This window comes from Drosophila persimilis, unplaced genomic scaffold (assembly GCF_003286085.1).
Source record: "Drosophila persimilis strain 14011-0111.01,24,50 unplaced genomic scaffold, DperRS2 tig00000431-arrow-pilon, whole genome shotgun sequence".
Taxonomy (NCBI): domain Eukaryota; kingdom Metazoa; phylum Arthropoda; class Insecta; order Diptera; family Drosophilidae; genus Drosophila; species Drosophila persimilis.
The window spans coordinates 1842234-1867371 of NW_020825312.1; the positions used below are offsets into that span (position 1 = coordinate 1842234).

The following is a 25138-nucleotide window of genomic DNA, read 5'->3' on the forward strand; positions in this document are numbered from 1 at the left end:
GAAATATGTACATACCATGCACTATATAATACGATAACGTATCATATCCGACAGCATATCTTTCTTGCTTTGTATTCTTCTCATTCTTTATACATATACATATTTGCGTGTTATATTCTTTAAGTTTACGGGGGATTAGTTTTCGTCCAGTAAATCTGTCAGTTGGAGGAACACGAGTCAGTCTGCTGAAAGCGTTGATGAGCCTGATCTTTGTTTGACGTTTCCCCTTGCGTTTATTTCGGGGTTCTGTATTATTTATGATGAAAATATCTCAAATACTAGTATATACTTATATTTATTTTATATTGCTTGTATTAATGAATTCCCAGAATATTTATTGTTTCACTTTTTATCATTTTGATCATATTCTTTTTTATTTGCATTTCCCGAGAGCGTATTTGAATGCTTTTAAATTTCAAATTCTTATTTATTCACCATAATCATAGCTAAAGCTATGGTGAGCTTTAGCCAATACACAAACCAAAAGCTAACGCATGCGCCGAACGTGTTCAAGGGTTTTCGGGGGTGTTTTTGCGTCAAGAACCATTTCACTCTCTCTCTCCTTGCTCTCTCTGTATTTTTGCATGCTTTTCAATTCTAGAATTATCAACAGGATTTAAGTAGCAGAGTGTGTTAGGAGTAGGGTAATGAGAGTTAAGAAATATTCAGTATATTCTCTAAATTTATTGTTTTAGGCTTCCACTATACTTCCTATTAGCGGATGTTAATTGCCGAAGCTGGCTCCTCGAACCCTTCTTCGATTTCAAATTCAGTTTATAACCATTTCCGTGAATTCGATTCTGTTTTTCTTTATATTAAGATTTGTTTACAAATCGTGTTTGGTACACAGGGTACGACACGTTTGGAGACGTTTGGTGCTGAGACAGCTAGAGAGAGAGAATGACAGAGAGCGCAGAAGGGAGAGAGAGAGCCAGAGTGGGTGGCTGAGAGAGGGTGGAATCCTACTAAGGCCACCGAAGAGCGCGGCGTTTTTTCCAAGCTTTGACGGTGACGGCGCACAGTTTTATTGACGACGTTTGCCGTGTGGCTCTTGGCCAAAAGAGAGCGGACAAAAATCAGTTAAAATAGTGGCTTCTACTAGTCCCAAGAAAGTCCCACTGTAAACGGCAACGCGAATGAGCAGAGCCCGGAATATAATAAGCAGAAAGTTCTATTGTAAATGCCTTTTTTTGTCTGTGTGTCTCTGTGTGCGTGTGCGTACGTCACGGACCGCGCGCGTACGAGTATTAGTATGTCTGCATATGTGTGTGTGCAGGGGAAAAATCAGTAAAATGTTTATGCAAATCATGCGACAAATGTGCGCCAATTGCGTCCAAATATCGTAAAGTGCATTAAGTGAAACAAAATTATATAATTATCCAGGGATCCAGGTGCAACCGCAAAAGGCTGCACGGTGCACAGTGTCCAGCAGCTGCCTCGACAAAAGAAATAGGCGAAAAAAGCTACAAAGGCAAACCAAAGGTTGCACAGGCTCCTCTCTTCTTCATCAACATCTTTCTCCCGCACGCCTCTCTGTGTGCGTGTGTGTGTATGTTGTAGGTGTAGGTGTAGGTGTTTTTTTTGTTTGTATTGGTGTCTCGTGGCATTCCCCGTTCGTGTGTGTGTTTGTGTGTGTGTGAGTGTGTGGGTGCAACAACGTGAACGTTTCATCCCGGAAGTGATTTGTATAAGGCCGAATGCCTCCTGATATTTTACACCCAAGCGGAAATAGTCGGTATGTCGAGTAATGCATATATATTCATTATTCTATATTCTTACCCATATCCCCATCCTTAAACCAGTATATCTTTATTCCTGTTCCCTTTGTTGGCTGGCCACTCTTTCGTTTTTATGGATTTTTTGTGTGTACATATCGATTTTCAACCAAAAACAACTAGGAAGCAACATGGAACACACCGAACCGAACCATCCAGCCGTACGTCCAGGTTCTCACACACACACACACACACACAAATACACACCCACAATTATTCCAAGGGGCGGTTGGGGGAAACCACAAGCAACCGCAGCTACACTGCAAGAAAATGTGTATTAATTGATAATTATGGTGGATTCAATTCTGGAAATATCATTTCACATAATTCACATAAACATACGAGTAAATACTTTTTTTTGGGTAATATCACATTTAGGGAAAACTGATGCTAAGAGTCACAAATGTTCCACTTTTCGAAATTCCGCTCTTACCTGTAGATTAATCGAATGTCTTTGGTCTATTTTTGCCGCAGTGTACGTCCAGCAAACACTCGCACATGCACAGACACAGGACGCAGGCAGGACTCCTCACTACTCATTTAACAGTATTTATAGACAGTTTTCGCTGCTGCCGTTGTTGTTGCTGTTGTTGCTGCTCCTGTTGTTGTTCTTGCGTTGTTTGCACGAAAAACGAAGTTGAATTGTAGAATTTAATATGGCGGTGCGGATGTGGCTTTTGAGTTTTACGAGTGCTGCTCACCTTCCTCCTCGCTTCCAAGGGGCCCTCTCGATAGGCACTCGAGGTGTTTGGCCTGACGGTGAGGGCATTAATCAAGAGGGCGCCCATAAGGAGGAGAAGGAGCGAGAGCCAGAGGCAGAGGCAGAACCAGAGCAGGCACTTGTGCGGTTGAAGTTGGCCCAGCAAATGGCTAAAACGTCTCCGTTATCAGGTTGTCTTCCAACAAAATATTGATATACAGATAGAGAGGTTGACAGAGGAACCGAGTCAATGCGGAGAGGAAATGAAAAATTGATTGATTTCTTTTTGTAAAAGTATCTCCAAATAAATTGCAATAATGTGTATTTCTGGGGCCATGACGTCATGGCAGACCTATTATGAATATTTTCCGTCTACTTTCCAACCCCAAGCCGATGATCCCCTGTTCTGTGTCTGTTCTTTTCGCTTAGTTTCTTGTGGGCAGAGCATGGCATTATATAGTTTCGTATTTATGGCCGCATTCAACCCTCGAAATGTTGTCAACATTGCAGTGTCCTAATGAACTACTCTCAGACGCTGTGAAATTCAGGCAAGAAAAAAAGACAAGAACAAGAACGAAGGGAACCAGTCGATACAAAAAATGGAAATAGAAGCTTCTGTTTGGAGTAAAGATGAAAGGAGTTTTTAAAGGTAGTCTTTAACCAAGTTCTGATTTCTGAACTTCTGATTCCCAGAACCAATTGTGGTATAAATAGGAGTCGGAATGGTATTTCTCATCGAATTCCAATCCTGCAACATCTTTGACTTCTACAGAACTGTCAAGTGTCCCCCAGAGCAACATTCGGTGATAAATACTACGTAACTTTCTTGTGACATTTGCCCCGCACTGAAGTTGGCAACCCTCAAAAGTTTTCATCGCGCATTTGTAATGCGAAACTTTTTATCAATCATACTCAGGGCCATGCCATGGAAGTTTCTTCTGCTTCTTTTTTCATATCTCACGGATACCAAGTTACTCATCAATAAAATGCCAAAATGTTTAGCTTCGTTAAGCTCAACTTTCCTTCAACTCTACCCAACCCTTTTCCGTCTCCATCTAGTTCTCTATCTCTATCTCTATCTCTATCTGTATCTCCATCTCTATCGCTACTCGCATCTCAATGTCAGGCAAGTGCTCACGTCTCGGGAATCGCTTGCATTTCCAGCATTTTCTATCCCCCCCACTAAAGCCCACTCTGCCTCTGGGAAACCCACGTCAATCTACCGACGAGAGTGGGAAACAATTAAGGTATCCTCTGTCTTTGACTCGAATCCTGCCTGGCTGGGGGCAGGGCTGTTGCTATTGCTGTTGCTGTCGCTGTCTTGGGCAATAAAAAACACTGTCGCGTCAGATCAAAAATGCAACATCTTAAAATATGAGAGCCATTTCAGCTTCCGGCATTACGAGAACATACATATTCTTATTCAGGCATTCTGTGCTCTGTGCTGTGTCCCGTGCTCTGTACTCTGTATTCTGTATTCAGTATTCAGTTTGTTGTTGTTAGTGTTCTGGTTGTTCAATATTTACAACCTGATGAGAGCGATGAGGAGAACGATGTCGCCGTAGCTGAATAAAACATGCGACAATCGGCAGGCGACAATGTCCTGGATGGTAAAGAAGGAAGCGGAGCAGAGCAGAGCATGGCATCCTGATGTGGCTGCTGAAGTTCCAGACACGTAGACGCCTTAATGACCCAGGGGATTACCACGGCGGTAGACTAACAGCGGGAGAGTCGGGTATCGGCATCGGCATCGGTATCGGGAGTATGATTCAGCTCCCTGCTCCATCTGGGAGCTCTCGAAGCTCCAGAAAATGGTGGCCACAATGATCAGGTATGCACTGGCATCGCCTCAGCCAATTAGTTCGGTAAACGCAAACAAAATTGCTAACAATTTCTTTTTGTAATTAAAAAGCTATAAGCGGCAACTAAGAAAATGGTGCCCCCTCTCGTAGGTGAGACGGAAATGGGGGTTCTCAGAGAGAGAGAGAGAGAGCCAGAGAGGGTTCTCGTAGAGACATTGTAGTAGTATTACGAGTAGTGGGGTAGAGAGGAGAGCAGCATTCTTACAGTGGGGCACCTGGCAAACAGAGTGCGAAAAACAACCCTGCGATGAAAACAACAACCACCCACCCATTGGGGCGTGGAGAGAGAGAGAGAGAGAGAGAGTCGGCAAGCACACACACTCTCCTTAAGCTCTCTCTCTCTCTTTCTCTCTTTTAACCCTTGCGCCTGCGCTGCGGCTGCCTGTGGACTCGCAATCACAAATGTCCATTCCCAAGCCTGGCCGAGAACAGCAGCTACCCGCATGGCTTTGTCAACAGAGTTCCGTTTCTAGAGAAAGAAACCCTGCCCCTGCCTTCTCCCCCCTCTCTCTCCCTCTCTCTGTCTCTCATCCACTCCCTTAGCCCCCCCCGTGTGCACCCACTACTTCCTCTTGGCCACGTTTTTAAGAATGAACCACATTCCCGTACGTCATTGCCTTTGATTAAAGCATATGCAAACGCTTTTTCCTTCTGTTTCTACGTTTCTACGGTTCTACGGTTCTAAGTTTTGGCGTTCTTTCATGCTGGAACATGTGCCGACGCACACATGCAAAATCCTTGGGGGATTTACATTGCAAAATGGTAAAATCGAATTGGTTTCTTGTGGGTCCTACTACTACTACTCTCCGTGGAATCAGCTTGCCCAAAAGCAGCACCATATCCATATCCACATTCACATCCTTAGCCAAAGCCAAAGATATGTATGTTCCCGTATGTATATACATATGTACACACATACATATGTACATATGTGCCATTTTTGTTGGTCGTGTTTTAAAGTTGAAATGTATTTATGCGGAGACCGCATACATTTTTGCATATGGAATGCCTTTGGACTCGTCCTTGTGCCCTGGGAGTGTGTTTGTCCATTGTCCCCCGTTTTGGGGATGGCTAAGCCAGTGCCAGTATGCGATGGTAGGGACTGGCACAGGCATTTGTTTAGGCTAATATTGTGGGTCCTGGGCATGCTTTATTGCCTGCACGAGTGGAAACGGGCTGAGAGCGGCAATGGAATCCTTTGACAGTGGCATCAAAATCGAGCTTGGCATATATTAAAATGGAATGCAGTTTCATTGAAGGAACACTTTTCAATGCGCAAGAAGAAGAGTGGAGCCATCTCGTAGGCACAAACGAGTATGTTTGTTCAGAGGTTCAATCGTTCAATCACAGCGTGGTGCAATGGTCCTTGGATCATGCATCACCTTGGCTGCCTTGGCCTCCATTTGTAGTTCCTTTTGATGTCATCAATTATACAAAACTCGGCTTACATCAGAGAGAAAGACTCGACTCCATCACAGCACAAGGGCAGGGGCAGGGGCAGGGGCAGTGGCAGGGGCAGGGGCAGGTTGCAGCCATCAGAGGCATCTGCTTAGTCCTAATGCCGGGGCTTAGGAAAGATATTCCAGGAGTGACACAAGAGCCATCATCAAAATGTAAAGTCCTTGACAGCCAAAGAACGAAATACATTTTCAGTTTAAGGTTGAAGGCAGCCCCTACAGCCCCCCCGCATAGCACTCAATGCGATGGTGGGTCAAATTTCCATGTTTTCATTTTGGTTGTCCGTTTTTTGTGTTTTTGGGTCCTGCAACGGCTGCTGGTCCAAAAGTGTGCAACACGAGAAACGTATTTCACAGCTTGCACTTTGTGCCTCGAGGAATTTCGAGTCATAAATTTAATTTGCATATTTCAGTTGTCTGTCAGCAGTTTTTCCCGGCCCTGGGGGTCGTACTCCATCTGCAGTTTTACGCCCACTGCAATGTGGAAAAATTGCAGTTGTAATTGGCAAAATAATTTCTACCACCCCTTCAGGATACAACAACGAGCTGTATCAGGGGGGTGGGAAACGGGCTGGGAAGAGTGCAGTGTGCAAGTTTTTTGCCCGCCCTTTGCCCGGGTTCCTCCTGCATGCGGCGGTCCGGGGCTGTCCCTAACATCATTAATTCTAATTGAAAAGTTTTGTCGACTGTCGGTTGGCAATCAAGCCCATATCTGAAGTGCAATGCCGGGCCCCGCAACGAGAAGACCCGTTGCCGTGGCCTTCTGGCCAAGAAATTGCATTAAAAGGCTCAAAGTGCAAATGAATTAGAACGTGCGTAGAGCATATAAAGTGCAAAAACTAGCGCGATGAGGAAGTCAGGTGAGAGGCGTGTGAAGGCAACAACAAAATAACAAAATAACAAGTGGCAGGCAATAACAAATTGGCCATCATCCAACAGCTTCCTCCTCCTCTTCCTCTTCCTCTGCCAGTAAAGTGTGGCAGAAGGCGGCGGCAACGGGCAACACGCATGCATAACAGAGTAAATGAAAATTGAATCAAGAGTGCGGTTGCAAAACCACAAAATATACGCGATGTGAGCAATCATTCTCGTCCGTCCCCTACTCCCTGCTCCCTAATTGAATTCTAAGCGAAATGGAGCATCAGGACCATCCAGCAGGGCCATCCATACCATCCAGCAGTCAGCAGGAAGCAGCAGCCGCCAAGAGCACCCAAGAGCAGCAGGTGGAGGTGATGTTGATGGCGGACTAAGAGCCTCTGGGTTTTTGGCAAACAAATGCGGGCTTAGCCAGGTCCCAGGTCTCAGCACCCGGCTCCCGGCTCCCTGGTCCCATGTCCAGGTCCCAAGATCTTCTTCTTTATCTTCAGTTGGGGCGGAAAAACGTGGGGGAAAATTGAAAAATTCTCTGCTTGTTTTTATGTTGTTTGGATTTCCTTTTGCTGCTGCCCTTTTCTCTTCCGTGTTTCTGTTGTGTTTTTCTGGATTTGATTTCCATATCCTTGAAGGGAGCCATTTCGTGGGGATGTTATGGTGGATGTTACTTTAAAATGTTTCTGAAATAAGGGAGCAAAAGAAACTTCAATTTTATTGTTGGGGGATATATATACGGGAATATTTAAAGATGAGTGTGGAAAAGGGATCTGGAATACACTTTTAAGAATAGTTGTATTAGCAATTTCCTTCCTTTCTGCTTGCAATCCCATAATTTCTTAGTGCTTTTCTTTTCTGATTGAATTTAACAATCTATTGTATGAGTGGACTCTCCACTCCACGCCATCCATCCATCCTTACATTTTCTTCTTCTCTTCATTTTTAATTGAGTTTTTCCTCATAGTTTTCCCCCTTTTGCCCCAGCTATTCCCATTCCCATTCGCGATTCTCTTTTATGCCGCTGCCAATTTTCACTTTATTCTTACTTTTTGCCTTTGCCTTTGCATTCGTTCGTGGTGTTTTTTTCTGCTTTTTTCGAGAGAAATAATTGAATTTTTTCTCGCGTTCGACACGCCCTCAGGGAGGAGGGGAGGTGCTGCAGGACACCAATTCAGTTCGGTTCAGTTCTGTTGAGTTTTGGTGCTCGATGCTCAGTTGCACCACTCGGATGTTTGTCATCTAATTGCGACCTTAATCATTTCATCTCTTTAGCTTCCGGCCAGGTTAGTCAGTCACTGCTCCCTCTTCCTGTCTCTTTCTCCGTGTGCGTGTGTGTGTGGTAATCGAAAACCTCGTCCTGTCCCTGCCACTGCCAAATGGCATTGGCAAATAAACTGGCAAATGTTTTCCGCTTGCAAATTTTTGGTCTGTAACCAAACCAAAAAGGAGCCTCAAATGGAGGCCCAAACCATGGTCCCAACCGACTGGAATGGTGGACACTCCTCCGTAGGCAAACAAGACTTGATTTGATGCTGGTTTTTGCCAAAAAAAAGATGAACAAAAATCGCAGTGACCAGAGTTCATACTCGTCCCAGTGGTTGCTTTTGGCTGTGTGGCTGTTGTTTGTTCCTGTTTCTGGGAATAGGAGCAGCTGCTGGAGCTGATGCTGGCTCTGGAGCTGTGGCAGCTTCTGGCTTTTCGGCCATATCGAATCAAGTTAATTTGTGCCCTGGACCAGGCTAAAAGAGGCCTTTGGCCTTCTCCTCTGGCTGCTAGTTTTGTCGGTTGGTTTTAATCGAATTTCGTGTTGTTGCGCCAGCTGCGGGTCTTTGGAGTGGGACTCAAAGCTGGTTAGGGGACAGGTTAAAGGTTTCCTTCTGGCCAGCTGACAGTTGACTGCTGCCTGCTTTTGCATTTTGCGTGTTGATCTAAGCGGTTTATTAGCCCCGATTTGCAAGTAAGCTGCTTAGCAGGGGCCCATTCTGGCCATTATTTAATAATGAGCCAAGTAGGGTCCCCAGTGGGTTTCCTGATTCCTGCCTCTGCCTCCGCCTCTGCCCCCAAGGAAGCCTGAAGCTTAAAGTCGGCACATCCGGCTGGCTGGCTCCTGCCGGGCTCTCCGTCCCCGTCCCCGCCTGAGAGTCTCTGTTTGATTTGGTTTCTCCCAGCAATTTAATGTGTTGACAGCTCTGAAAGTTTTCTTTGTCTTGACTTTTTGGAGGGTAAAAGGTGTTTATTTTTACTATGTGGGCTTTGTGGGTCTGGTCTCTACGTCGCTGAAGTGCGGAATCCAATTAATATGCTGATTGATTTTCTCTGTTGCTGATTAATTGGGGGCACTTCTTGAAGGACTTTTCGTGGAGGCGAGCGAGAGCTTAGAGAGGAGTCCTGGTGTATTTCCAATGCCTTCAATACGCTTTCTCCCATATTTGTGTTTACATTTTCTCCATTATTTATTATTTTATATTGTTTCACATGAAATGCAATCAGAAACACAAACAAAATGTCACTGCCGATGCAGCTGCCACTGCCAGTGTCACTGCCACTGCCACTGCCACTGCCACTGCTGCTGACACCAATACTTGTGCAAAATGAACTCAAATCAAATTGGAATCAATGTTAAATGGCAAATGAGAATGACGGCAGAGAGAATGCCATTGGGCCTCCCAGCAGGGTGCAGGCACAGGACGCGCCGCAGCCGGAGCCGGAGCACAGCAGAATGTTAGTTAAATATTGATTTTAATTTTCCACATAATTGCAATTAGTTGATGAATATTGAGGCAGCTGTTGCTGGCGGACGCCTCTGTTCTGCTGTATCCTGCATCCGGCTGTCGGCTGTCGGCTGCCGGCTGCCAGCTGCCTGACACTCTCTGATTCTGATTGAGCATCGTGTACGTCGTACGAGCAACATCGTCAACAGACACAGAAACAGAAACATGAACAGCAACAGCAACAGGGACAATCAGGGGATATAACAACAGCTCTCGACAAGGAATTGAGTTTGAGCAGGCAGCGATCCAGAAGTACGAGTACGAGTACGAGTAGCTGCAAGTGGCACAGTGGTGTCAAAAAGTAACAGATAGATATATTTAGATACCAGAGATTGCTCTAAGTGTTCACAAGGACCAAAACTAATTTCAAATGTTGTTTGCGTTCTAAGAGCCCCTGGCATTTGTCGCCTGGTGTTTTCTTTGGGTTTCCATTGTGTTTCGACTGGAAAAACCCCTTTGATTTCCACTGTGCACTCATTTACTGCTGTAAGAGCCTGCCTCTCTTGGCAGCAACGCCCTTTTGCTGTTCCCCTTTTGGGTTGTCTGTTGCCTGTCTGTATTGCCTCTACTGCCATTATGGGGCTTGGCACTGAGGCTGAGGCCTGATGAAAAGCCACTTACGCACAATTTTCGCAACTCAAAAGCATTTTATTGATTGCACTTTAAAAACGCCGGATGGAGGGCTTCCATGGGCAACAAACCAAAACACTCATACGCCGCGTTGCTCCACAGAAGCACAAAATCTTTTCCCCTTCCTCCAAATACCTTTTTGGGACGATGTATGGTTATGGGTATGGTTGTAGGTATGGGTATGGGTATGGGTGCGTTTATTGACTGTCGTTTTGGAAATTGAGTTTTTCTGGCTTTCAGATTGCCCCATAACCTTACCCTCCCGAAAACTTGGTTAAACTTTGGGTCTCTCCAGGCAGATGCTGCTGCTACGCCTGCTGCTGCCGCTGCAAAGCCAATTTAGCCCTCAAGGTTCTTCCCAGCCAGATGTACGAGTATGTAAATGTGTAGGAGAGGCAGAGGTGGAGCACATGCAGACAAGAGACTCGCCTGAGAAATCAAAGTCACTTTTGCTCATTTTTTTTGGTTCTGGTTGCTTGCTTGCTGGCTTGCTGGTTAGATAACACATTGGACTACGGAGTTTTCCTCATTTTACTAGGATGTGCTTGGGCCCTCGAGGTTAATTGTGCGAGAGGGCTAATGAACACTGTGCAGGGAGAGCAGCATCTGACGGCAGATTGTTAATTGTTTTTGGGAATGCTTGAGTGAACAATAAAGAGATGTAAATTCTGGGGAAAACTAGAAGAAGTCTGATGCGGATGGGGGTATGCCTGGGGAATTACTAATTGCCATTTGGGGTGGCTCAGATTTTCAGCTGCCACGAGCATGAACGATGAGTGAAAGTGAGAAAAGCCAGACTAATTGCTTTCTATCATTTTGATGGTTAATTCATATGTTAATGGGGAATTTTTTCGAAGGGCGGAGTCGCACGGGTACTGCCAGAGGCCTTTCCTACTTTCCAAACTTTCTTCAAAAAGTAATAGAAAATATTTTGTGGCGAGCAGTAATGGAAAAACTTTACCGAATACCTTTTACAGAATGTTTACAAAGAAAGAAAACATACACCTTCGGTGCTCTTTTGGTATTATCTGGACCAACAGAGAGCAATTTAGACGAGCCCCCGCCTCATTTGGAATCTTAAAAACGTATCTTTTCTGCTTCCAGAACTGGCACAAATCGGTTTTGTTGCAAAGTTTCTTTAAAGCAGTCGAGCTGCTGAGGGTTCTTTCCAATCAAGTCATCTTTGCAGTCGATCAATCCGAACACTTTTCATGCCCTTTATGTGTATGACCCGCGCATTGTTTGCAAATCGCTTAATTATTGTTGATGGTATTTTATTGGGGCATCGGGCCATAAAAGGCGGTCGGTCACATCCCGCAGGCCCAGGCCCTGGGCCTACATAATCAATAGCCTTCCGCTTCCTCCAATCCACTTTCCCCAATTCCGGTGCCTTTCCCGGGCGACATTTTCTCAGTTTTCCACGACCCAAGAGCATAAATTTCCCGTGGCTAGGCCAAAATCAACGCCAAATGCTCTAAACGTTTTGCTTATGATTTTTATTGCACGCACACAACCGCCATCGCACACACACAAACACACACATACATATATGTATTCTGGAGGCACCCTGTGACGGCATTTTGCCGCAGCCTTAAGTGCGAAAAGCTGCAAAAAGGCGCCTGGAGACGCAGACGACGACGAAGACCGATAGACCGACCGACAGGCCGACCGACCGACCGACCGACCGACCGACCGACCCATGACGATGACTTGTTTATGGTAGGCTGCGGCCACGCCCCTTTGCATATTTTCGAGCGAGCACTTGGCTTATTTCATAACTTTTTCCCTTTGATGAAACGTTCCACATACTCGTGTACGCGTACATTTTCATTATTCATTATTATTAAGAGGAAATTTTCGAGTTGCAAAAAGCATAGCATACATTTTAGGGCAATTTTACAAATATCCAAAAGGGGGAAAACAAATGAAAACTCTCTTCTGTCGTTCTGGTTTGCGGGGTATCTTCAAGTCGTGTCCCAAAATTTGACCTTATCTGACTGCCTTTGCTGTTGGCACTTGCCAAACAGTGTCAGCTCTCGACTTTTAGCGCATTTTTCAAATTAGGTTAACAGAACGGCGACGGCGACGGCGACGGCGGCGGGTTGGGCGGCGGCCCTCCAGCGAAAGTTTCCTTATTGTTTTCGGCGATGGGATGGGGAAGGGATACGGGGGATAGCGGCGGACTTGTTAGCATCTTTCCTTCCTGCCATCTGCGCCTCACGTTTAACCTTAATGCTCGCACCCTCCATACCCACCATTTCCACCAGTCCCCATTTGCGTACTGTTTCATTTTGATGCGCACTTATTTTTCAATTTGTGTGTCTGACAGTTTCCATCTGCCGTCATCCTTTTCCCACACACACACACACACAACATACGCACGCAGAGACAGGCAGACAGAGAGAGAGCCCCATTGCGAATGCTGCTCGTCATTCTCCGTGAATAATCAGTGACAGGCACCACCGCCTACATAGATCTGCGTCAGCATCTAAATTTACTACTTACCTGCTTCTCCTGTTACGCCCTCCTTGGCCTCGCCCACGCCTTCGCGCTGGTCCACTCTCGACTCATCCTTTTTGTCGATCTACCTGCTGGATGCCCTTTGTTTTTAGCCATTCCGCAGTTGGCCAAGTTCTATGCTGGCCTTTTTATGCCACCACGCGCTGTTGAGCTTTTCTTTTAGTGCTCTCCAAAGGAGCATTTTTAAATGGTTTCGTTCCTTTTTTAATGGCCAACAGCAGATTGAAGTGGCGCGCTGTCTTTCTGGTCTGGTCTGGCCTGGCCTGGCCTGGTCTGCTCTGGGTATCGCTTCAGTTTTCTATGATAATTTCTAACTTTGTATAAAATATTCATTCAGAGATAAAGATGGTATCCTTGAAGCTATCTTGAACTTTGAAGTGGAAATAAGTTTTGCATTTTGATTGATGGTTGCAAATCTGTGGGAAACAATTTCTCGAGGCTCTTTAATCAAGAGCAGTCCTCACCATAGCTCTAACCTTACATAACCATTTATCTTTTAGCTGTAATTAAACTTAATGGCCAAATAATTGAAAATGAAACACTTTAAAAGGCAGAGCTCATAGAAAAGCCACAAAACTAATCCATAAACATATATTTATGTATATGGTTACATGTGCATATATTTATGTGTATGTGTGTGTGTGACTGCTCGTGTCTGCTCTTGGGGTCAGGAAATGGCCAAAAGAAGCACAGAATACACATGTGTATGTATGGACCTACACTAGCATAGCTGCAGGTACTTTAAATTAGAACACCTAGAACCTACCAACACCTGCACAAATATAGACGGTGTAAACATATATGTATAGTGAACACTTGGAGCAAATATATTTATCTAGTTATATAGTTAGTTTCCATTTATTTCAATTAAAAATTCCATTTGGGGGGTCAAAAGGGAACATAAATATTCAACGCTAATCACATTGACCTTTCACTCGCTCTCTCTCTCTTACAAACTCTCTCTATCTCTCTCTAATTGCAGCAGTTTCTGTTTGTGATGAAGTCATGTGGAAATAGAAACAGCAACAACAGCAGCAACAACGGCAGCAACAATTACGAGTATTGCCCTGAAGCGAAGACCAATACAATTATAGGCGAAAGTTAATTAAATGCTGCATCATTTGCAAACTGCAAAAAGGAATCCTTAACAATTGCAATAAAACTTTTGCCAAACAAAAGTAATTAAAGGACCTCTCACACGGACCCAGACCCGGACACGGCTACAGCTACAGCTACAGCCACAGCTATAGCTGCGGAGAGGCACTGGGACAGGGAGAGGGACAGGGACAGAAGGGAGAGGAACAGAAGGGAGTGGGACACACACAGACAAGTTCAGTTGACGCTATGCGACAACCAAGTTGCTCGTAGAAGCCGTACGGCATCGGCATCGGCATTGGGACCGGGACAGGGACCGGAGGAGCCGGCCGTGGTGCTAGGAGTCCTGTGCATGGCCAGACGCCAGCTGACGCTGCCAGCCGCAAACAGCTAACAGCCACAGCCATAGCCACCATCGGGGCAACGGTGAAAGCAACGGAGGGGAAGCAGCCACGGAGGGGCACGGGCACGGCCAGCAAAATGCAGAAGGAGAACAATGTCACGGCGGAGAATTGCCAATTTGTGGGGCCCTATCGCCTGGAGAAAACTCTCGGCAAGGGTCAAACGGGTAAGTGCAAGAACACCATTTTGTGGATGAACGAGTACTGTGGATATTCAATAAAATGAACCTATCATTTGGAAATGTAACACCGTGCCAAAGGCTTTTCATGATGTACGCACGAAGATTATCCACATATCATTATTCAATTAAAGTTATGCTGTCCGCTAAGAAATTCAATCGCTACGAAGGATGACAGTCATGTTTCCTTGTGTCCTTAGTGTTGAACGTATGTGCACTTCCTTCCCCAGAAGGTCGGCACTTGCGTGACTTGCTGCCGTGCAATACTGCAGACTAGTGTCCATAGATTAGGAGCTAGAACAGTGTCCTTCCGCCGGGGGAGCTATTATATGGAGAATCTCTATTAAAATCGCTATCACTTGAGGGGATATTCCTTGTGGAAAATCTCCTCTATAGCCAATATCTACAGTAGTAAATCCGCTTCGTCATTACTACAATTACGATTCAATTTCCCCCCCATTTTTGACCATTTCTACCATTTTTACCATTCGCAGGTCTCGTCAAGTTGGGCGTGCATTGTGTGATTGGCAAAAAGGTTGCGATTAAAATAATCAATCGGGAAAAACTCAGCGAATCGGTGCTAATGAAGGTGAGTGCCTGCCAGCACGAGTGCGGGGCGGGGTCGAAGGTCAGAACTTGATGGAAAGTTTTCCCCGTCGATTGTTGCCTTACATTTTCTTTTTTCTTTTCTTTCCTTTCTTTTCCTTTTTTCTTTTTATTACTTAGCGCTCTTTATGATTTTGTTTTTCGTTCTCCCGCATTTCCTTTCGTTTGTCGTGTTGTTTGTCTTCTGCCTGGCGTACAGGTCATAAAAAATTGTGACAATAAAATTTGTTTTGTGGTTCGTTGTTTTATTTACTTGCTCCTTGAACGAGTAGTGTGGGGGATTATTTGGGGCATTGCAGGGTGTGGAGAGGACGGAGGGCGGAGGGCATTGCAGTCAAACTTAAAGCCTTTACAGCCACAGCTCTCCTTGGGGGAAAAGTGTTTTTGTTTTTTGGGGATTTGTTTTCGTTTTTTGAGGGTTTTTCCTTGGCTTTGTTCCTGTTCCGGGTAGTGTGCCAAAGTCAGGGAAAGTCAAGGAAATATTTTACTGCAGCAGGACTTTAGTTCGAATTAATTTTAAGTGGTTTAGCTATAAACTTTTGTTCTGCAAAGTTAGTAAGAAATTATGTCCTCTCAGAGACTGGCAGATGGTTGAAAACGTCTCTAAAAATCGTCTCGATTTTGTAGAAGTAGATTTCTCTTCGTTTTAACGGGCTTAGTCTTTTCAAATCGAAATAAATAATAATTTACAAAATGTTTGTCCACATTTCTGTGAAATATTCCTTAGAAAAATGTAAGTCTTCAATGTATCTTTGCTCATTACGAAGTTTACGCATAGTACATGCCCAAAAATTCCAATTCCGACTTAAGTCCCACAGGAATTATGTCCCAATCTATTTTATATACGTACGATATATTCTATAATCGATTTCCTGCCACAATCGTTAATATATTAGGTCTATTATAATAAGAGGCAAGAGCTCCAAATAGATTTCATTCATTCTGACGCCCATAAAAGTCAAAGTAGAGCTTAACTATTTATCTTTTTGTGGCTGTCATAATAGAACCCGCTGCCACCACCACTGCCACATCCACTGCCACATCCACTGCCCCCCGAAAAATGTGTGGTGCACTCTTTTTTGTAGGACACTGAAAGGACATGGGACGAATTAGTGCGTGTGGCAACAAAGTAAAACGGAATTCAGGACGCCGGTAGCCAGGGGTGGCGGGGGAAAGCAGCTCTTTGGGGTGACAAAAGCTCAGACATATAGGACAATCGAAATGCAAGGTGAGAGGGTGAGGGTACAGGGTGCCGAGCCAACGACGACAACGACAACGACGATTGCGTGTGCTGTCCATGTAGGACCACAGCCAGGACGAGGACGAGGACCAGGACACGCAATAAGAACAGAAATTGGACGCCAGTTGGAGGACAACAATGGGTCATTATGGCCGAAGCACTTTGAATGCATTGTACACGTTAAGAGGGGGGGCGGATCAAGGGAGGGGGATTGGTTGGGCTTGAAGCTACATTGTCGATAAGTCGATTAAAAACTCGGCTTCTTCTCTTTTTCTCCCGCTTATCCTGCGGCAAGGTTGAACGTGAAATTGCCATAATGAAACTAATCGATCATCCGCACGTCCTTGGCCTGAGCGATGTCTACGAGAACAAGAAGTATTTGTATCTAATATTGGAGCATGTCTCGGGCGGAGAGCTCTTCGACTATCTGGTGAAGAAGGGCCGCCTCACGCCCAAGGAGGCCCGCAAATTCTTCAGGCAAATAATCTCCGCTTTGGATTTCTGTCACTCGCATTCGATTTGGTAAGCTCCGCCCACACTTAAAGCGCAATCAATCTTATATACATTTTGGTCCCCAAAACTTTCCACTTCTCGTGCAGCCACCGCGACTTGAAGCCCGAGAATCTGCTGCTGGATGAGAAGAACAACATTAAGATAGCGGACTTTGGCATGGCTTCGCTGCAGCCAGCCGGCAGCATGCTGGAGACCTCCTGCGGCAGCCCACACTATGCGTGTCCGGAGGTCATACGGGTAAGTCCAACTTGAGTAATGCGAATACGATAGAATTGGGAAATGCTTACATCCCACAGAGCCACGCAGCCACACAGCCACAAGCCACAGTTTTTCCCTTTCTCTATGGTTTCTGGTTTCTGGTCTCTGGTTGGTGTTGTGGTGAGCCAACGCATAAACGTCAATCAAGGCGAACTTTTTAGCACATTTTCAGATGCAGATGCAGCAGCAGCAGCAGGAGCCACCGCAGTAGCAGTATCTGTGGTAGCTTCCTGGAGTCGCTTTCCTATGCAAATTCTGGCAGACTTTCGACTCCCCGTCTATGCAAATGCAGCCATGTGCCATGTACCGCATGTGCGCATATGATTTTCCATCTCTGCTCCTGTTCTTCCTCTCATTTCATTCACGCAGGACCTGCTCCTGGTGCTGCCCCTGCTGCTGCTTCGGTTGCTGCTCCTGTTATAAATTCATAAGGGGAATTTTAAAATATTTCCTTCTGCAGCTTTATCATATATTCGGGGCTGGGCTATAAATCTGGCTGGCTACGTGATATTCTTCCCCATCGGCACATATACCTCAACGTATACGTATACGTACACGTTCTGTATATATTTTTATAAATATTCAAGAGTCAAAGCTCTGGCGGGGATTCGTAGTTTCTCAACCGCATAATTGATGTCTGTGTGGTGGTGCCTTGCAAGGGGGAACGGAACCCCTGGCAATTTGTAGGGGAAAATTGCGTGGAAAGCCCATACACTCAATCACTTAAGTGGTCGTTTATCAATCCCCTGCAACGTGTGAGCCAAATTGTTCGGAAGGGGTTCATGCCCCAAAGCTGGGCTATAAGGTTACCGATTACGCCCACAAAGAAAAAAAATTGCTCAGTTTAATCGAGCTTACCCAAGGGGGTAGATACTCGAATTATTTGAACAATTGCAATGCAGAGTAAATGTGTTTAATTGGAAAACATGTCTTGAAGTGTCTTGAAATCGATGGGAGGAATCGAAGATTCCCATTGATGCCGACTCGAGATTCGAGAGAATGCCCAAAAATATTAGAAAACACACATTTATTCTCCACTCGAGTTTCGCTGATTAACGGTTTTTGTGGTTATTATTGGACTCCTCTCAAATTCAAAAGGACTGCCCTTCGTTGCATTTTTTTAATGAAAAAAGGAGTCTATTGCCAGAGCTTACAGATAATCAAGATACCTTAGTCTTACTCCATTTTCTGTCCACTTTCCATGATAGAAGGAATCAATATTCCATTCGGTAGCTTCAGAATAGAACTGGGCTGGGATGGACAAACGATAGATTATAATATTTTTGAGCCACATAAAACGTTTTGAAGAAGAGGGGACTCTCAGGAAATACGTATTATCTATTAGAACTATTATCCACTTTTCCCCCCGGGCCACTCCTTGAATCAAACAAAAACCGTATAGTTATGCCCTATTCTATGCCTGTGCCTTTTTTTCCATGCAAGTTGAAGCTTTAACTTCGGGGAATCGGGTAATCGGAGAATCACACAGTTGCAACTGGTATATGTACAATCGGGCCACAATTATATATTGTAGTGGGCAACAAACTGCAAGTCATTGTGCCACTTACCTGCCAAGTCAATAACCGTTCCCTAGGGAGACAGAGACGGAGACAGCGAATCAGAATGAGTGAGAAAGAGACATGTAGACGGAGACAGGGACGGGGAAAACTTGCCATTTGATGGACACGTCAATGGACGTCAACGAGTTGAACGGACCTACCCCATGTTGTCCCCCCATGCAGCCAGCTCCAAGAGTCATGCTCCAAGCACCATGCCCCATTCCGCCATGCAATGGACAACCCTTGAAATGAAAGAATAGAGAAATCTGTAAATTAGCAAAACATTGGGCTTATGGAAAATCCATATGAATAGCAGTTCGATAAAAGGGTAGAGCTGTCCAAACGATTGGGTGCCACGCACCCACAAGGGGTCCTCTGGTTGGGTCCCCCAATCCTCCAATCCTCCAATCGAATTCGAAAATAATCAAACTAAAAGCAAACAAGAAACCAAACAAACAAGCATTCATATGAAATATCAAAGCAAACACAAAACGTTAAAGGAAAATGTCTCAATTTCTGATTTCTCTCCCATTCCCATGTCCTTCTGCTTGGGCGTGGTGTGTGTGTGTGTGTGTGTTTTTTTTGTCATTCCAGGGGGAGAAGTACGACGGACGCAAGGCGGACGTCTGGTCGTGTGGTGTCATCTTGTATGCCCTGCTGGTGGGTGCGTTGCCCTTCGACGATGACAATTTGCGCCAACTGCTGGAGAAAGTCAAGCGCGGCGTCTTTCACATACCGCACTTTGTGCCACCCGACTGCCAGAGTCTGTTGCGGGGCATGATTGAAGTGAATCCGGATAGGCGTCTGACGGTGAGTCATCCACATCCACATCCACATCCCTATCCCCATATCTACCGTATCCCATATCCCATATCCCGTATCGGCCATATCGCATATGCAACAATGACTGACCCAAGAACCCTAACAACCGAATGCCGCTGCTCCTTCTGTCTGACGGCTGGCCGGTTGGGTGGGTCGGTGTGTCGGTGTGTCGGTGGGTGAGTCATTTAAAGCCAACCCCCAGCCAAATGATTGTTGGTTTTTGGGTCACCATTCACCGTTCGGTGGTGACCCACCACCCACCCCCGTAGGGACTTGGTTAGCCCTCTACCTTTTCTCACTATGGTTTTTGGTTTTCGGGTTTTATTTCCTTGTCCAGCTGGCTGAAATCAACCGACATCCCTGGGTCACAGCTGGTGGCAAAGGTGAACTGGAGCTGGAGCTGCCAATGATGGAGGTGGTGCAAACACATGTTATACCCACGGCCACAGCTGTGGATCCGGATGTGCTGAATGCCATTTGCTCGCTGGGCTGTTTCAAGGAGAAGGAGAAGCTCATTCAGGAGCTACTGAGTTCGAGGTGTGTAAAGGATACCACCCCCCACCCCCCATTTATGATTCGACCAATTAATGCTCTTGTCATCCCTTCCCCTCATTAAAGTCACAATACGGAGAAGGTCATCTATTTCCTTTTACTGGAGCGAAAGCGAAGGCGTCCTGCTCTGGAGGATGACGATGAGATTGCGCAAAAGTCACGCAGCGAACTGGATGCAGTCGATCCGCCAAGGAAACGATTGGACACCTGTCGCATCAACGGCACCAATGCGCCCAGCTATGGCCAGATCTCCGAGGGCTCCCCGCTCACGCCACGACGACAGGCCTTCAAGTGCGTAACCCTCAAGGGGAATTCCCGCACTAGAGCTTACTAATCTGAGGTCTGATCTTTTAGCTTCCGTTCGTACAGCAGCACTCGCAACCACCAGCGACGCTCACCCACAACAGTATCCTCGTCGGTGCGGAGCTCCTCATATCACAGCCCGACGCGTTGCAATTCCGCCATGAGCTCCGCCCAGCAGCAGGCGAATGCCATATCGCGACCCTCTTCGCCGGCGGCGGGCACTAGACACTCCACCTACGGCGACCGCGATCGCGATCGCACCGGGTCCGGTCACCACTCCTCGGTCAGTCGGACACCCTCGCACAGCTCCCAGAAGAGCATCGAAGGCGATGTGGTGGTGGTGAGAGAGCCACGACTGGAGCGACGCGATTCGTTGCGCCAGGAGCGGGGTGGCGGCAGTGGATCAGCGAGGGATCGCAGCGAGTGCGGCCACCCGCCGGGCAGTCCCGGAGGCAACTCCGTCAGTGGAGCTGCCTCGCCATCGGTGCATCATCGCGCCAACTCAGGTCCGACCATTAACATTAGTATGTTCCACGATCCAGAGTCGAATAGTGGTGTGTGCATGCCCCGTAGACCCCTTGCGGTAGTCCCAGACCCCCTCAGAGCGTACTAATCGATTCCATCTGCCTCCATCTTTGTTCTATTTCCGAACAGTTGTGAATCCTAATGCCTCACCCATGTTGAACAACAGCAGTCCTGGGATGCCTGGCTCACCCTGCAACAATCCTGGCGGTCAACTGTGGAAGACCCGGCTCACCAACATCAAAAACAGTTTCCTGGGTAGTCCGCGCTTCCATCGCAGAAAAATGCAGGGTAAATGCAGGACTCTATCAATTATACAAACCTTGCAATCTAATCAGATTCTGTTTTCCCTGTAGTTTCCGCGGACGAAGTGCATTTGACGCCCGAATCATCGCCAGAGCTAACGAAACGCTCCTGGTTTGGTAATCTAATAACAACCGAAAAGGATGAAACGTTTACCATCTTAGTCAAGGGCAAGCCCATTGCCACAGTCAAGGCGCATTTGATACATGCATTTCTATCTGTAAGTGTACGAAATCTCCATTTAATACAGACCATGATCTATGATGAACTCTCCGCTCCTGCGTAGATGGCTGAACTATCGCATAGTGTAGTATCGCCCACCTCATTTCGAGTGGAGTACAAACGGAATGGCAACGGACCTGTGATGTTCCAGCGTCATGTAAAGTTTCAGGTAAGTTGGCAGACCTTCTACTGTCTACCACTGTCAGAGTTTCCCTAGCTAATGGTCTGCCTGTACTTTCTTGTGCCCTTTTAGGTCGACATCAGTGCCATTTGCAAGCAAGGTGACATAGCAGATATGCTGTTTGCCTTAACATTTACGCTGTTATCGGGTAAGCAAATCTCACAGCCACATATCGTAATCGGAAAACACTCGGAATACCTGGAAAAACTAATTGAATTCCTCGTTTCATTAGGTAACATTCGACGTTTTCGTCGCATTTGCGAGCACATCCAGTCCCAGGTGTGTTCAAAACGTTTCCCGGGTCCCAGCAGTCCGCCCACGGTGACCTCAGTAACGCAGGCCGTTTCCGAGAGCTCGTCCTGTGGCTCGGTGTCCAGCGAACGATTGTCCTACAAGCGACAGGTGGTAAGTCATCCCTAGGTATTCGTGTTCTACGGGAATCTTTGCTAACCGCATCCCATTTATGTAGATTGAGAACGATATGGAGAACGATTCGATATTCTCGTACAAATCAGGCAACGGCCGCAGAGCTTCGACCACGAACAACAATAATGCCAATCCAGTGGATATACCCGGTAGTCCCATAGCTGTGCGGTCCAAGTAAGCAACTAATCGAATAGCAATCGAATCATCTAAAAACTTATTCAGATTTCTGATTGAATCGTCTATCAGCTCGGAGACCGCTGAGCACGAACGCAACCGGGAACTGCAGAGTGAACGTCAGGCGACAACGATGTCCGGTAGTGCAATCGCATGAGAATTATTTCTCTGATTTAGTTACATTTTTCTCAAGGATATTTGTTTCCGTATACTACCATATGACACCACTAATAATACCACAAGCAAAAGAACAACCATATATTGTACTATGTGAACGAATCAGCAACTCAAACAGTATTTTTGCCTAGTACCCCCAAGCCCCATCCCCATCACCGAGAGATCTTCAAAATAACTCCAATAACACTCCAAGAAAATCCCAAAAAAAAAATACCAATATACCAAACCAAAGCAATAATAGTGGAATTTATATAGAAATAATAATGATTATAAGTATCAGAAGTTTTCGATAACTGATCGATTTGACAGAACTCTTGCTAGCAGCTAGCTCTCTAGCTTTTAACCAACTTGATTTTCGATTCGTTTTTGATTTTTTGAATGCATTTTTTATGTATGAAATGTACGAGTATGTTCGTTTTAATGGACATTGTTGCCGCCGCGCCTAAAAAGCTTGCAAATAAAATACACCGTGTAAAAATACTAAATATACAAACAATACCAAGAATACCAAATTTACGCACTAGCTTAGATCGAACTAGAGTTAATCTAGCTTCATTTTCTTTACCTAGAATAGGGCTCGTCGTAATATTTAGCTATGCAAATGATAAAATAAATGCTATCCAGGACAGAACAGAACAGAAGAGAACAGAAAAAAAATACGCCGACATTTTGTATATGGGGAGTGTCTGAAGAGAAGAAAATAAAGCAAAATGCACTGATCTTTGACTACTAAATAAAATATGATATGTACCGAAAACCGAATGAAACTTTTGCATTAACTTAGCCGTTGCTGTTTTTTCTAAACCCAAACAAATTGATATAACTATTTTGCTAGCCACTAAAAAAACATGTGAATCGATGAGAAGAATTACAAACACAAAAAAAAAACGCAAACTATTTTTCCTAAAAACCAAAATACTAAAGAACAAAGATAAAAAAAAAGCGTCAGCCTTCGAACTTCTGACATGCATGCATGACGATCAAAAAAGAGTGTTGTGTTGGGTTGTAGATGGACTTTAATCAGAATCCATAAGGTGTACAATATAATGTATAATGTACATAGGAAATTCCGTTAAAACTTGAAACAAAGGCACAGCGTAGTGTTGGACACATGGCACATAACAAATACGGAAATACAAAAATACAAAAATACAAAACTACAAAAATACGAATACCAGAAACAATATATATTTTGCATGGGATGGGCATGAAGAAAAGAAAGCTTTCTAACCGATAATTAAATGTAAAGATCAACTGGTACGATATTTATACATATGTAGCTATAGTATATAGTAGTTTGTGGAACAAGGATTGTACAAATTGCTGAGTTGCATCAGCGACAATGATGAACAAAAATACCTAAGAGAGAGAATTCCATTGAAATTTGTATATTTTTTATTGGATAAACACACACAAAACACACTCATTGGCTGGAACTAGGACTAGGACTAGGACTAGGACTAGACCAATCAAGATCAAGATCAAGCTGTCCAGGAATGCACAAATGGCAATGCTATCAATAACTTAGCATAGTTTTTCTCTCAGTGTAAGGAGCAGCGTTTCGCATGACAACCAACCAACCAACCAACCAACAACCCCACAAAACAATCACATTGAATCTATACCTACCTTACTTTTGAGTGGTTTTCATAGCTTATAGTTTTGGTTTTGTGGAATCAGAGTTCTTTTCTATAAAACATGATACGATAATTTGAAACTAAAAGACTTAAGAAATTGAAAGCATAAAGCAAATGAAATCCAAACAAAAAAACCGTCCATTTATCCACTTAAAGCTACTAACAACCAAGTAGAGGCAACTCAGCAATTTGTGGGATCCACATACTGGGGGAAGTGTGCGTAAAGTGGAATTCTAGGGACGATTACGAGTGCGAGTATGTGTATGTATAAATGTATGAGGATTTACATATATACTTGTACCAAAACTGTGTATGGACAGCAATATCAAAAGAGGGAAATAAAAAGCCGAAAGAGCGGACATGGAAATGGAAATGGTACGATACTAAAAAGGTGATTAGAAAAGATACTAAACGAAAGATTATAAAAAAGTTAATAAACGCTTAAAGATACTAAATAAAGTCGCATAAAAAACATATACAAAAATATTTAAACGTATTTAAAGCAGATAGATTGTACTTGAGATAAAAACTGCAACTGCAACTGCAACAAAAAAATCATGCAATAATATTGAAATGGAATTACTTTCTAGCATTAACTAAAGTACAGTACAGTACAGTACGGTACATCAAATTAATGATCGCTCATCAAATTAAATTTACTCGAATAAGCAGAACATACATTCAAAATTAAGCTCACCGAAACATATATTTATACATACATACATGCATATATCATATACAACACATCTTTATACACATATTACATATATATCCCTGTATTTACCTTCATATACAAGAACAAAGTCCCACTCCCCTTGGCATACCCGACATATACGAAACGCGTACACATTTACTATATACATTTACATACGTTTATCTATATACATACATGCATCATCCACACATTCATACATGCATACATACATAAATACATATGTACATCCATCTATATATTTACATAAAAGCATTTAATAACAATGAAATGTGAAAGGATTTCAAATACCAATCAAGATTGTTAATTTTGTATCATATGAAAGTGTAAAAATCATATTTTTTTTTGGAATGAAGATAATCCTAGAAAAACGACTAAAAACAACAAAAACCAAAAACAAAATTCTAAAATACCCAAAAAAAAAGCTCTGCTCTGCTCTGCGCTGCTCTGCATACCAAAGAAAATGCTGCAAACGCAACGCAGAGATGAAAAAGATAATGATATAAAATTAATAATAATGATAATTGCTTTATAAGAAATACCAAAACCATGGAGAAGAACGAACCACTAATACTCAATGCTGCATTATGCCACGCCTACCTTTTTACCTTAACTGACGCCTCTAAACTACGAGTAGATGGGAAAACCAAATCAACCAGATTTTCGCGCTC

General features: G+C 44.4%; 1 protein-coding gene across 4 annotated transcripts; it reads left to right on the top strand.

The window, feature by feature from the left end:
* The first annotated feature begins 1074 nt into the window (after positions 1-1074).
* LOC6596042 (serine/threonine-protein kinase BRSK2) lies at positions 1075-24191 on the top strand. Of its 4 annotated transcripts, none has more exons than XM_026989870.1 (16): positions 1075-1735; positions 13568-14248; positions 14755-14849; positions 16402-16628; positions 16706-16856; positions 19031-19246; positions 19596-19795; positions 19877-20101; positions 20165-20667; positions 20768-20926; positions 20992-21158; positions 21225-21329; positions 21414-21489; positions 21574-21746; positions 21811-21941; positions 22014-24191. In XM_026989870.1, the coding sequence occupies exons 2-16, from the start codon at positions 14161-14163 to the stop codon at positions 22096-22098; spliced, it is 2601 nt and encodes an 866-aa protein (XP_026845671.1). In that variant the 5' UTR covers positions 1075-1735; positions 13568-14160; the 3' UTR covers positions 22099-24191. The 4 variants fall into 4 exon arrangements, with proteins under 4 accessions (XP_026845671.1, XP_026845673.1, XP_026845674.1 ...); XM_026989872.1 differs by having other exon boundaries at positions 20165-20637; XM_026989873.1 differs by having other exon boundaries at positions 20165-20619.
* The last annotated feature ends 947 nt before the right edge of the window (positions 24192-25138 follow it).